The following is a 14,657-nucleotide window of genomic DNA, read 5'->3' as shown; positions in this document are numbered from 1 at the left end:
AATGACTAAGTCCCAAGAACTCTTGCTTGTCGAGTGAAGACCTCAATGCTCAATGAAAGGGAGATGGCTGGTCAAGATCTTCTAGTTTGTGCACTTGTGCAAAAAGCACACCTTCTGAAAAGTGCACCTCTAAAAAGTGCACCTTTTGAAAAGTACACCTTCTGAAAAGAACACCTCTAAAAAGCGCACCTTCTAACAGTGACAGATTTCAAAAATTACAGAATTGAATCGTTGATGGGATCTCAAGACATTTCAAGATTAGTCATGTCTTTGACTAGTGTTGTGAAGAGAAAAAGAAAAAAATGACATTGGTAGAATGGTGTTTCTTTTCAGCATTAATAGGAAGAAGAATTTTTCCTACTCTTTGAATGTCGTGGCTAGTTTACCTCTTGTAGATGATGTTTTTGGTGTTGATAGTGTCCTTGTGTTGGGTACAATTCTGATTGTTTGCAATTTTGATGTTGTTGTCCCTCATTAGAGTGCTTCTTTTGATTGGATTTCCGTTAATGTTTGTCCCATTGTGGATGTCTCTAGTTCTAATGTGGTTGTCCTTGCCCTCATAGGTTTTTGTTGGCCTTGATCCTCATGTTTTTGTTGTGCTCTCCTTGGAATCTCCTATTGGTTCTTTGGTTCTTTTGATTGGATTTGATTTCTTGGTAGAAGACTATTGCTAGGGTTAATGAAGGTTGGATCATAGTTAAAGGTAAGAAATCTAAGTCTTCCAAGTCTTCATTTCATATGACCCTCCGCTCCCACAAGATTAAAACTGAAGGTAAATCTTTACAGTACCCTATTGGTTTGAGCTGGTATTTTCTCTAGCCCTTATATTTTGGCTGCATGTAGTAATTGGGTTTTTTTTCTTGTCATGCTCATCTCGCTTTGTTGTGGGGAAGTTGTTGGTTTGACCCCTTTCATCACCTTGTCCTATCTAGTCTTGTCTTGTTTAATGTAGTAGATACTCTTAAATATCATTTGTGGTGTGGTTTCAGGTCCCTCTAATACCTTCTTTGTAAAGGGTTTTGAATCCTTTCAAAACTTGTTTTTCACTCAATCAAAAAGAAAACTACAACAATCATGGCAACCACATCAATTGATCCAAGGCAAAAGAATATCATTGATTCTTCACAAGCACAATCGAATGTTGCACAACAATCACATGTGAACATGATATCTCAAATGAAGCATTCTAAATCACACAAACATAAGTCGAAAATTGTCAGCAGTTTACTTAGACTGTTGGTATATCAAAAAGAATCAAGACAAGAGCAATTATATTCTACATGCAATATTCTCTCTATATCTTTCAACCACCAAAAATCGATTCGATAAGATCACAATGTACCAAACTAGTTAGCTTGGATCAGCATGAATCAAAGTGCTGAGACTCACTGAATCTTGGGACAGACGCGGTTGTTTGGCAGCAGTAGACTCATTCTCTGCAGGCATACTGTCAAATCTGAAAGTATCAGAAAATCAACTTGAGATTTAAAAAAACATCATTTCATAATTTTTCATGTATAAAACATCCCAAAAAAAGTCCATGTTTTATACATTTTTTTTTAAATTTCCAAGCCTGCACTGAGATTTGGTGCCAAATCCAAGTCCAAGGTACAAAAATGGCTTGCCACATCTGTAACTACTCCACATCTCAACAACATACCATAAGGCTTTACTCTAGGTTATGTAAGAGATTGACCAATCAAATAGGACTAACCATGACCTACTTGAATCCAATGAAAGATAACCCAGAGTTGGTGAATGTTTGGTAAAATCTAGATTGTAATCTATATATTCAGTTCAAAATTAGGATATATGTGTTCATTCGAAAAAAAGCTCCTCATGTTGACATTACCGCTGCAAAATCTTATTACAGCTTAATTTTGTGGATTTCATATATAAAAGCTGAGAGCAGAATAGAGCCCCATCAAAAAAATTTTACTTCAGAATCAAATGACAGAATAAATCTAGCATATTAGTAAAACGCAGCAGTTCTCTGCCTGATCATACAAAATGAGAATGATCTATTGATTTATTAAAAGATTCCTGGAGCAATTTACAGATGTACGCATTGCTTCCAATCATCTGCTAACATTTTCATATAAGAAAATGAAGCTCAGAACAATTAGTGACAACTGTCCCTGAAAATGCAACATGAAAGAAGTTATCTTTTTTTAGAGTTTATGAATTCTTCCAAATACACAAGCCATCCCATTCAAGTGTATAAACAACAGATGCAACAAAAAGAGATGACACAAGCACATATCATTTCATAATGATATATAAATTACCCTAATCTACATGATGCAGTTTGTAACTATCCATGTCAACTTACAAATTATCCTATCCATAAGAGAAATATTGGCATTAAATCATTTTTGACAAGAAGCTCGTTGAGAATTGGAGTTGCTCAGTGGAGAAAACATCAGGTTGCCAGAGAATAATGCAGCTTTATCTGCAAAAGGAAAAATTATTCAAGGTAATGCAGTATTAGCTATTACTATTAGAAAAACATATTAGGTTCAAATCTAAGAAGTTGAACTTTACATGTGTTTTCCTGGAATTGCACATTTTCTATCTACATCCTCTGTTGTCTGTTACAATCTTTCTTTTCATGATAGCTAAATGATAGTTAGTTTGATCCCTCGATCAAAAAACAGAAGATCGTAAGTTGCCAGACCAGAGTTAACTAGTACTCTAGATAAAACTATAGCTACAAACAGATCAGACAAACATATCCAACTAAATGTATGTACAGCTTATAAAGAACAGCATCTTCAACATCTAACAAAACAGCCAAGGATATTATTAGTCAACATAGGGCAGCAACAGGATACAAAACATACATATATATATATAATATTGTTATTCTAGCAGACATAGATATTTCCTTTGTCTTTCATTAGCAACAGATATGTATTTTTGTGGCTTGCATATACATTTTAATATTATCAACCCAGAATCAAACAAACTCAGGAAATGCAGAATTCAAATTGCTGGCCAACTGTTTGACAAATATACAGTAAGCGGGAAAGGAAAAAAGCAAGCGTGAATTCCAACTAGGGATCACATTTGTGCTGATTTGTTGAAGATTAACTGAAAATTTTGGGGACCCCTCTTTTGCATGGCAGGTTTAGATAGTAGAGTGAGTTTGACAACAATCTGGGATTTAGAAGGCCTTCTTGGAGCAAAACTTGAAAATTTGAGACATTTTGCCAAGTCTAAAAGTGAGAAATTGAATTAGAGTTTTGAGCCAAGAAAGTGTGAATTTTCCTAGGTACAAAAGAGAGATGAGACACCTCTTCGTCCCAAGTGAAAACAAGATGAGCCACTTCTTCCTAATAAGGAAAGGGAGATGAAGCCTTTTCTCATCTCAAATAGGGCGGACGAAACTTCTCCTCAACTCAATTTTAAGATGGAGGAAGCACCTTCTCATCACATGATTGAATAAAGGAAGAAAGAGAGAAGGCATGAGCATGGGGATCAAATTCAAATTTTCCATTAGAAGATAGACATTTAATGTAATTAAACCTTGTATTGAGCTTGGATTAAAAATTTAATAAGTGTTGGATTAAGTATTTAATAACATTAAGTAAAGGGAGATAAAATTTAATGGCATTAATTGGGATGGTAATTAATTTCAAATTAAGATAAAACCCATGTTACCCTAGGTTCTGGGATGAGGGGACAGGTTTTTGGGACGGATGTTTTCTTTCTCGGAGTAGTGGACAGCAGTGAAAACAGCTATCTAAAAAATAGCTAAAATTTCAAATTATAAGTAAATTTTAAAAATTCAAATAAAAACATGGATAAAGCATGCTTAGATGAATTATAGAACCTTAACATATAATGTTTGTGTTAAATAATTTAACTTTTAGAGTTCACATGAGAGTGGAAATCAAACATTATAAAAACTGAAACTTTAATTTTATGGGACAGCCAAGGGAAAGGTTTCTAGAAGTTTCCGAGTTTCTAGGACATCCCAAAAACGGAGACGGGTCAAATTTTGCTGGATACACGTTCCCGGGTAACACAAGATAAAACCCAAATTACCTTGATTTTTGCAAAATGAAAATTAATTTCAAATTGAGATGAAATCAAATTTAACAGAATTTTGCTGAGATGAAATTAATTTACCTCGATTTTGCAAAAAATGAAAATGGGTTTTAAATTAATATGAGATTAAATTTACCTCAATTTTGCAAAATATGGATTAATTTCAAATATTCATTACTTAATTCATCCATTTTGGTATTACATTTATCCAAATGGCATTGATTTTAAGAAATGGGCAATTAAAATTAATGGAAAATAAATCATAAATGTCAACAAATTAAATATTTTCCAATCAACTTGAAGTTGTAAAGGGCCATGCATTGAATGAATTACTCCGAGGTCCTTGATTATGTAAAAAAAATCAAAGGGGGGCAATTCAAATTGATTTATTCAAGGAGTTGTCAAAATTAAATAATTAGCATCAATTTTGTTTTTGATAAGTAACGGGCCAAAGCCGAGATTAAATATTATTATATGTTGAGATTGATTATTATTATGTGGCAAGCTCGAGTAGACTCAAACCTAATACCTCCCAAATTAGAGGCTCACAACTTACCGTTGTCTTATAGGTTGTTACCTAATTAGCATCAATTTTAAACAAGGAAAATAACAAAATAAAGTTTAATGATGTTGATTGTTATTAAAATAGCAACTTTGTCATTTTCTAAGTCTTACTAACTTGATATGTTCAAACTTGAAATTATCATTTAAATTTTTAAAATTTTAAAAGTGGTAGTGGCAGTTTGCCTTGCAAGTTATGGAATGATGGGCGGCAGCCATTTACTCAACCAATGAAAAGATGTCAAGTGTCCCAATGGAAGAGCTTCATCATATTATGTCTAGATTCAGTGAATCTACGAAGAAAAAAAAGGGATTTAGAAAAGAATATTCTCAAAGATGGCTTGGTGTAAATACAAGTGGCATCATCTTATTGTTTTGTTAAATGGTGGCTTTGTCAACAAATTTTCTTCTTTACAACCTTCTACCTAACCTCTCTTCTCATGGCCCACAAAATATTATAGTATTTAAAATTTTAATTGAGTCATTTGTTGGTGCACTTTATGAAGTGGTTATACCCATTCTATTTTTTCATTGGTCCTTAAAGATAATGTAATTTTGTAATTGGCCCACATGGCGAGGCCTAATTGTAATTAGTTGTAAATTCGGCAACCCTAGTTAGTTTGTGGGAATTAGTCTTGGCCCTTGATATTCAATCGAACTTGGGCCTTCATTGTAATGAAATATCTATACAGGGTCAAGACCACCTCATTTGCAAGGGGTTAGAAAGTTAAACAAAAAAGTGGAGACAAAAGCTAGAGAACTAATAGGATAAGTACAACAGGCTAGCTAAGGGAGAGACTTGATCAAATTGTTGCTATAATGCTATTGAAGTAATTGATAGTTCATTGTTAGTTCTCATGGTGAATCACTTAATATTACTTTGACGTGTTGCATGTTTTCCTCAACCTTTCATTTGGGTTAGTTTTCTTTTCTTGTTGAACTAGTTTACTTGAATGAAAGTAATTGTGAACGTTTACTTGCTTGAGTCAAACAAATCCAGACCACTAGCCTTTTCGTGATGGTAAGACTGCCTTGTGTGGTTAGCTGATGTTTGAAAGCACTTAACTTCAATTGCTATTAAATCTTTATTTTGCATCCATATGATGGAATTAAAGAGGAGATATTGATTTGAAAACTATTCGAGGGTTTCTCAAAAGTTTGCACTAGGTGGGTGTAGTCGTTGATTAAGCTGCATCTAGCAATTACTATTAATTTTTAGTTTGCATCCATTTGATGGGATTGAAGAGAGATATTGATTTGAAAACTAGGGTTTCTTAAAAGCTTGCACTAGGTGGGTGGAGTCATTGATTAAGCTGCATCTAGTAGAGTCCAAGTCCATTTATGATTCCTTGCATTCATAGTTAGAAGTAAGAGCTAGGTTTAAATTTGATTTGAAGTGGAAAGGTTTGAAGATCAAAGCCATATTTCATCGCACATTGTGAAGCTAAATCTTTAGAGGTGCAAACAATTGATATCCATTGAAAGAATAACGTAAGTCCCCTAAGTGATTACTAGCAAATCACATCGTTTCATACGAGTATCCACAATTGAAGAAACCTTAAGTTATTTTATGTTATTTTGCAAGCTTAGCATGAGACATGACCTTATATTAAGAGAGGATTGAGTGTTTGATGTTTCACTTTGAAACAATGAGTATTTGATGTTTCACTCCCAAAACAATGAGTATTTGATTCTGCATGTTGTAGTGCAATAAAACTCACATCAACAAGTAGTTGCAAGTAAATTTAATTGATATTATAGATTACTGATTGTGAGGGGAGTTGAGGATTATGAGTAAAAACCAGTCACTGAGTTTGAAAGATCTCTAGGTATTGTTGCTACTGCACCTAAGTAGATAATGTAATTTTGTAATTGGCCCACATGGCAAGGCCTAATTGTAATTAGTTGTAAATTCAGCGACCCTAGTTAGGGATTGTAGGAATCAGCCTTGACCCTTGATATTCAATCAAACTTGATCCTTCATTGTAATGAAATATCTATAAAAGGTCAAGGCCTTCTCATTTGCAAGGGGTTAGAAAGTTAAACAAAAAAGTGGAGCCAAAAGCTAGAGAACTAGTAGGATAAGTGCAGTAGGCTAGCTAAGGGAGAGACTTGATCAAATTGTTGCTATAATGCTATTGAAGTAATTGATAGTTCATTGTTGGTTCTCAAGGTGAATTACTTAGTTTTACTTTGAAGTGTTGCATGTTTTCCTCAACCTTTCACTTGGAGTAGATTTTTTTCATGTTGAAGTAGTTTAGTTGAATGAAAGTAATTGTGAATGTTCACTTGCTTGACTCGAACAAATCTGGGCCACTAGCCTATCCGTGATGGTAAGAGTGTCTTGTGTGCTCAGCCAATGTTTGAAAGCACATAACTTCAATTGCTATTAAATTTATAGTTAGCATCTATTTGATGGGATTGAAGAGGAGATATTGATTTGAAAACTATTTGAGGGTTTCTTAAAAGCTTGCACTAGGTGAGTGGAGTCATTGATTATGCTACATCTAGTAGAGTCCAAGTCCATCTATGATTCCTTGCATTCATAGTTACAAGTGGAAAGTAGGTTTAAATTTGATTTGAAGTGGACAAGTTTGAAGATCAAAGCTATATTTCATCGCACATTGTGAAGCTAAATCTTTAGAGGTGCAAACAATTGATATCCATTGAATGAATAATGTAAGTCCCCTAAACGATTACTAGCAAATCACGCCATTTCATGCGAGTATCCACAGTTGAAGGAAACTTGAATTCATTTCATGATCTTACTTTGCAAGCTTAGAATGAGAGATGACCTTATATTTAGAGAGGATTGAGTGTTTGATGTTTCACTCCGACACAAGTATTTAATTCTTCTGCATGTTGTAGTGCAATAAAACTCACATTAACAAGTATTTGCAAGTAAATTTAATTGATATTATAGATTACTGATTGTGAGGGGAGTTAAGGATTATTTATGTTTTATAGAATAGAGACTAGTTGTGCTGAGTTTCAAAAGGTCTCTAGGTTTTGTTGCTATTGCACCTTGGTTACCCACTCACCCTACATCATTTATCAGTTATAGTACCATTTATTGCCTCTGTACAAGGTCATATTTTCCGGTTTCTAATCAGTATTACTATTGATTGCAAGGTCTTTATGAGTTATTGGTACTGTTGTACTCAGCACCACTTATTGGTGGATATTATTGTGTTTCATATCTGTTGAGCAGCCCTCTCTCAGCTGCACCGTGGTTACATCTACCCCAATAATTGTTACCACTTACCAGCTGTCACAACTTGCTGCTGAATTTTGTGTTACTAGTGCTGAAGCAAATTGGAAATATTATTTGCCGAGTGCAGAACGATTTGGGAAATTTACGTTGTGTATGAGGATTTTATTAAATCCCACTCTATCAGCATCTAATTAATTATATTTGCTATCATAGATGATTGCTTTTGTCATATATGTGTTTCCATGTCTATACAAGGCATTAAGATTTAACTTTCATGTCACCTTTAACTGTGCTTCGCATTTGAGGGTATGCAAACTCATATCAGCATTATTTATTCTCGGATTTGCTCCTTCATCTATAATATTCTGATAAACGGGAGTTTTCTAAATTTTCGTATTTTTGGCGTTGCTAATTAGAATTTTATTCAGTGGCTAAATTTTTTAATTCAATATTTTTTTCCAGCTTGCACAAATGACAAAAATTGTGTGTTTCATAATATTTCCAACTAAATGTACAACTCCTTGGAGTAGGCCAGGCCACAGAATGTTATATTCTCAGGTTACATTTAGGATAAGTTGTTTGTAAACCACTTCTTCACAGCTTGAGATATCCTAGTTACTGCTTGCAATTTGAATTTTGGAAAGTGACAATTTCAAATTAATGAAGAGTAAGTTTTCAAATTTTATAACATTTCTTTGTTATTTACAAAAGAATTTGGATTCTCCTAAAAGAACTAGATGAATTTTAAAAGAGAGAATGACACCAAAACCCAATTAAAGATATTATGAAGTTATTAAATACCAAAAAGAACGATTTATGTTGCATAAATTGGAAAAAGTAACATCACTTAAGACACTATCAAAACATCCTTACTGTAGAAACTTAATACCTGTCAGTGCTAAACATGCACTCTCCCTCCGAGTATACCTTGCAAGAGCCTGCATGAAAAGTACTGCTAAGTTTTCATTGATATGTAATACATAAAGAAAATTTAAAAAGTTTAAAACTCCAAAGAGTCTACCTGACCTAACACTCGTTAAATTGAGTAAACAAATATTATAAACAGTTCAATAAATCAGCTGCTGACACCAAGGAAATATATAATTAAGATTGCCATGTCCCCTCCTATCAACTGATGATTAATTAAAACATTTATCTTCTGTGGACCCTGATAGGCTTAAGTGGGTTTTCCTAGGGGGCATTGGGAGGGTGGAGTGATGTGTGTATGGCTGTTCCTATTCTTAATAATCTCAACCTTGTTTCCTTAATAATTCCAAGCTGGACCTTTGCTGTGAGTATCCCTGTGGTTGGGCTTCATGTGGGACCCCTGTCTGTTATATTTTTTTGTCGTTCAGTCTTCCTTACTGCAGTTACAATCATTTCAGGATGGTCATGCTCGCTTGTTGCTCTTGTAATGCTCCTTCAAGGAATGCATGGAGGATGCAAGTAGTCTATGAAGCAAGGAGAGTCAGGAGAAGGCATTCTGGAATCTGAACATTGGTATTGAAAAATCTAGATAGCTCTGCAAGGTAATCTCATTTGGCAAGGGACGAAATCCCCTTTTGCATTCCGAACAGGACGTAGCTCCTATTCATTGTAGATTCTACCCATAATACTCTGAATCGTATGCGTGCGTGAACATTGGTTTCAGGTCAGAGCTCGATGGGACAGGAATTTGCTAGCCATCTTCTCAATTGCATTGGAGTTGTCAAGGCTGATCGGAGTTGTGTAATTCAGCATCATCGTTCACTGCCTGTTCAACTCAGATGAGCACCAATCATCTATCAGCTCCATTCACAGCAGATACATCATAGCTCGTGTTCATGAAATCTGTTGCTGTGTGCTTGTGGAATGGTCTATGATCATCATGGAGGATGGGATTCATTCTAGTTGGGACGTTGATCAGTTTAGCCTATTTTCCTATCGTTCTGGGTAGCTCTTCACTGCAATACAGGAGTTTGCCAGACGTTTTTGTGTGAGTTCATCTCTGTTCAGACTTCATTTGTTTAGGCCAGCGTGTGAAGTTTATTTCTTGTGTTCTCTGGAGAGCGCTTGTTGTGTCACCTTGTTTGAGAATGTTCCTAATAAAACTGTGATTGTCGCCATATTGTTCCTTAGTTGTATGTCAAGTACTTTACATTTGTATCAGATAATTGGTTATAAGTTCTTGGAAAATACATCTCAGTTGGTTCATAAAAGAAATGTACCCAGTCAAAGGCAATAAGTAATAAAGAGGAAACTGTTCTTGATGCTAACAGTCTTAATGCATTATTTCTGGCCAAGCTATTACACTGGTATCAGAACAGCAATCCTGCTGCCTTGTAGTTATTTTTTAATGTGCCAGTACAATAGATAACCACGTGGGATTTGGAAACCACCACTAATTCCTGAAGGCAAAACAGTATCAGAGATCATTGGGGTACATTCCATGGCTGAAAGAGTACCAATTGCTCCCAATGCAGCAGAGATGGCAGACAGAGAGGCGAGGGAGACCCTACGGGGTCTAAGGGAAGGACCAAATCAAGTGTCTACTGTCCTGCAGCAACTCACACAAGCCATACAGAAGATGACTATGGGACCTAGAAGACCTCAAAGTCACCATAGTATGGGTGGAAGTATAGTTGGGTCACCACGTGGCAGAGAGACATTCACTTGCACCACAGATGGGCCTTTAATGCCAGTTTTTGCTGAACAACAGGATGAAGTTGTTAATGTGGGAGACATACCTGAAGATGTCATGGCTATTCATGTGGTTTTGGGCTTTGTTCAATATATGAATCAGCGAAGAGAGATGATGAAAGTTAGACAGGATAAGAGGCCTAGGACTCCTAATAGGGATTTAAAACATGCTATGAACAAGCTCTCATTACCAGTTTTTGAAGGTAGTGGGAAAACTACAGCCATAGCTTGGATACAAAAAATGGATACTTTTCTCACACTTAATTAAACCTATGTCCGAAGTTGATGCTATCAAGTTTTCTACCATGCATTTAGAGGGATCAACTTATGATTGGTGGCACCATGGGTTGGTAACCCAAGATCATGGTATGATTTCTTGATATGAGGAATTTAGCAATAAGCTGATTAGCAGATTTGACAGGAAAGACATTGAGGTTTATTGCAGGGAATTAGCTCAGCTCAAGCACAGTGGATCCTTGGATGCTTAAATTGAAGAATTTCAGAGGATATCTAACATGGTCCCAGACATGACTAAAAACAGAAAGGTAATGCTCTTTGTGGAGGGATTGAGTGAGATATTCAAGGGATTTGTCTAAGTATTGAAACCAAATACTATACAGGATGCAATTAAGATAGCACTTGATTTGGATAGTTCATCTCCAGCGGTTCAGTTTTCCAAAAAGCCCTTCAAAGGAACCAAAACCAGTCTGAAATTATCAAATCAGAATAGGAGTGAGTCATCTAAAACTGATTTTGAGTCAAGAAATAAGTTGAGGAGAAATCTATGTTTTAAATGCAAGGAACCTTGGTCTCCAAATCATAGATGCAAGGGGAAATGCAAGGTTCACTATATTGAAGTGGTTTCAGATGAAGAAAATGATGGTAAGAAATTTGATGACAGCAAAGAGCTTGTTGATCATGAGCAGCCCTAGTCAGAAACGTATATAAATAGGTCTCAGATAACCACCTATAGTGGCTACCCTTTCTGGAGATCTTACTGGTAACCTTGCTCGTCCTAAGGGGGTAGTTATCAGCAAATGGTTTTCTTGGTGATACAGGGGCTACATTTAATTTCATCAGTACTTCTATTGCAGCCAAAAGAAAGTTACAGGTGAGTACAGTTCTACACTTTGATGTCAAGGTTGTCGAGGGTGGTCTTCTTAAGTGCTTAGGAATGGTTTCACAGCTTGAAATCAAGTTAGGGAATTATAACCTCATGTCAGATTTTTATGTGATTGAGATAGGTGGTATGGATGCCATTTTGGGATTGCAATGGCTCCAAACACATGGTAGATACACCATCGATCATGATCAGAGGCAAATTGAGTTTATAAAAGGTGAGCAATAGGTCATCCTTAGAGCAATGCTTGATAGGGGCCCCAGGATCGTTTCAGCCCATAGGATGGAATCCATTTTGAGGCACAAGGACACTGAATGGGCAAGACATTGTTTCATCTCCACCAAGTCTGATCAAGGTTTGGAATAGCAGCATCACATTGAGATTCAAGCCGTGTTAAATAAGCACAAGAGAGTTTTTGGTGACATTCCTTCTGGTATACCTACTAACCATGGGTTTGAGCATGTAATATAGTTGGAGGAAGGAGCCAAGTTAGTTATTACGACACCGTATCATCATCCAAGGCACTATAAGGAGGAGATAAAACAAACTATTTGGGACTTGCTTGACATGGGGCATATAAGGCCGAGTTCTAGCCCATTTGCTTCATCCATAGTTTTGGTCAAGAATGACGAGACTCTATGTACGTGCATAGATTACAGGGGATTAAACAAGAGGACGATTAAGAATATCATATACCCCGTATTGATGAGTTACTAGATGAGCTACATGAAAGTGTTCATTTCTCAAAAATTGACCTTCCGACTAGTTATCATCAGATTATAGTTTGTGAGGAGGACGTGTATAAGACAACGTTAAGATGTCATTATGGCTATTATGAGTTTTTGGTGATGCCTTTTGGGCTCACAAATGCTCCTGCTATAGTCTAGTCATTTATGAATCACATATTTAATAAGCAGTTGTGTAAGTTCGTTCTAGTATTCTTTGATGATATTTTGGTTTTTAGCAGGACTTGTGAGGAACACTTACAACATTTAGAGGTGGTTCGAGAAATTATAGAGCAGCACTCATTATTTGCCAAAGAATCCAAGTGTGAGATTGGACTAACAGAGATCTTGTATTTGGAACACATGATTGGTACCAATAGGGTCAAGGTTCATCGGGAAAAGATTCAGGCTTTTCTAGATTGGCCACCACCAAAAAATGTGTCAGATCTGAGAGGTTTCCTTAGGTTGTGTTCTTACTACAGGAGGTTCGTAAAGGGGTTTTCACAACTTGAACCACCCCTTACAGATTTTATGATGATAGGTGCTTTCAGATGGTTTATGGATTTAGAGGCATTATTTGATAGAGTCAAGAAGGTGATGAGTACGTGCCCAATCCTAGCTCTACTTGATTTCAGTAGACCCTTCATCTTGGAGTGTGATGCAAAGGTCTAGTGTCCTTGTGCCTCGTCCTAGCTCTACCTGGTTTCTCTAGCGAAAGTAATGCAGTCATTCTTATGCAAGACAGACACCTTATTGCTTACGAGAGCCAGAAGTTGAAGGAACATGAGAAGTTGTACTCTACCTATAATAAGGAGATGTTGGCTATAATGCATGCTTTAGCCAAATTTAGACAATACCTGGTGGGTAGGCGTTTTGTGGTAAGGACAGATTATAATAGTTTATGTTTCTTCTTGGGTCAAAAGGAGCTGAATGAGAGGCAACAAAAGTGGATCAGCAAAATCCAAGCATATGACTTTGATATTGAATATATCAAAGGGAGAAATAATGTAGTTGTCAATGGCTTATCCAAGAGACCAGCAAGTGCCCCATGTTGTGCTATGTCAGAAATTTCAGCTAATTGGAAGTCTCGACTATTAGTTGAGTATTCCAAGAACACCTTTGCTTGTGATGTTATGGATGCATAGATTTAGGATGACAGGTACAGGGTCATAGACAATATTATTTACTATAAACACAAAATAGGAGCAGATAATGTATGCCATTCATGACACCCCACAGCTAGCCACCCCAAGTATTTTAAGACCTACAGGCAGATATGTGAAAGATTTTCCTAGAAGGGCCTTAAGGACGACATCCTCTGCCATGTTAAGGAGCGCTTACTTTGTCAACAAAAACAAGTCAGGATGTGTACACCCCATTGGTTTATTGCAGCCCCTACCGATCCTAGGACACAAGTGGGAAAGCATATCCATGGACTTTATCACAAGTCTTCCAAAGGTATAGGGCAAGGACTGTATGTTCGTAGTGGTGGATAGATTAACCGAGTATGCACATTTCTTTGCAATAGCAACAGACTAGACAGCATCGCAAACAACAACATTATTTTTTAAGTAAGTCTTTATTGCATGGCTTACCCAAAAACATTGTTAGTGATAAGGATAGTAAGTTCCTTAGTACGTTTTGGCAAGAGCTTTTCAAACTGGCGAGGACTCAGTTAATACCCAGCACTAGTTACCATCCTCAAACGGATGGACAGATAGAGATAGCGAATAAATGGATTGAAGGATACCTCAGAAATTACGTTCTCAGGCAGCAGCGAACTTGGGTTAGCTGGTTGTACTTGAGTGAGTACTGCTACAATTCCACATATCACATGGCCATTGGAATGTCACCTTTCAAAGAACTTTATGGATGCGAGCCCCTCTCGTTTATGGATTTAGCCCTAGCAGATAACCGAGCACACCCTTGGCCAAAGATTGGTTGCAAGAGCAGCAAGATATTCTTTTCATCTTAGAGAAAACATGCAGCATGCTCAGAACCAACAAAAATTTTATCCTGATAGGCATTGAACAGAGAGAGATTTTGAGGTCAGAGAAATGGTTTGCCAACGACTCCAACCTTACAAGTAGAGTTCACTGAAAAAGAGTGGATCTAAAAAACTCTGCCCTAAATTTTATGGACTGTATAAAGTAACAAAGAAAATTGGAGAGGTTGCATATGAGCTTGAGCTACCTTTGGACAGTAGGATTCACAATGTTTTTCATGTTTCTTGCCTAAACAAGCCATGGGTCAACATGTTTACCCCTCACTAGATTTGCCACCACTAGATGAGGAAGGGAAGTTG

General features: G+C 36.4%; 1 protein-coding gene across 2 annotated transcripts in view; it reads right to left on the bottom strand.

Annotated features, from left to right (window-relative positions):
• Window positions 1-1,499: 1,499 nt before the first annotated feature.
• Window positions 1,500-14,657, bottom strand: part of LOC149557010 (ubiquinol-cytochrome C chaperone family protein) — a 233,340-nt gene continuing 220,182 nt past the window's right edge. For both annotated transcript variants that reach the window (XM_089831665.1, XM_089831664.1), the window contains exons 7-9: window positions 8,718-8,766; window positions 2,333-2,452; window positions 1,500-2,138 (exon numbers count right to left, since the gene is read on the bottom strand). In XM_089831665.1, coding sequence (XP_089687791.1) covers window positions 2,370-2,452; window positions 8,718-8,766 — 132 coding nt within the window. In that variant the 3' untranslated portion in view covers window positions 1,500-2,138; window positions 2,333-2,369. The remainder of the gene's footprint in view (window positions 2,139-2,332; window positions 2,453-8,717; window positions 8,767-14,657) is intronic.

Source organism: Cupressus sempervirens, chromosome 5 (genome assembly GCF_028749045.1).
Source record: "Cupressus sempervirens isolate cs-2001-9-10 chromosome 5, ASM2874904v1, whole genome shotgun sequence".
Taxonomy (NCBI): domain Eukaryota; kingdom Viridiplantae; phylum Streptophyta; class Pinopsida; order Cupressales; family Cupressaceae; genus Cupressus; species Cupressus sempervirens.
Note: the sequence above shows the minus strand (reverse complement) of the source record. Positions and strands in the feature narration are given on the sequence as shown.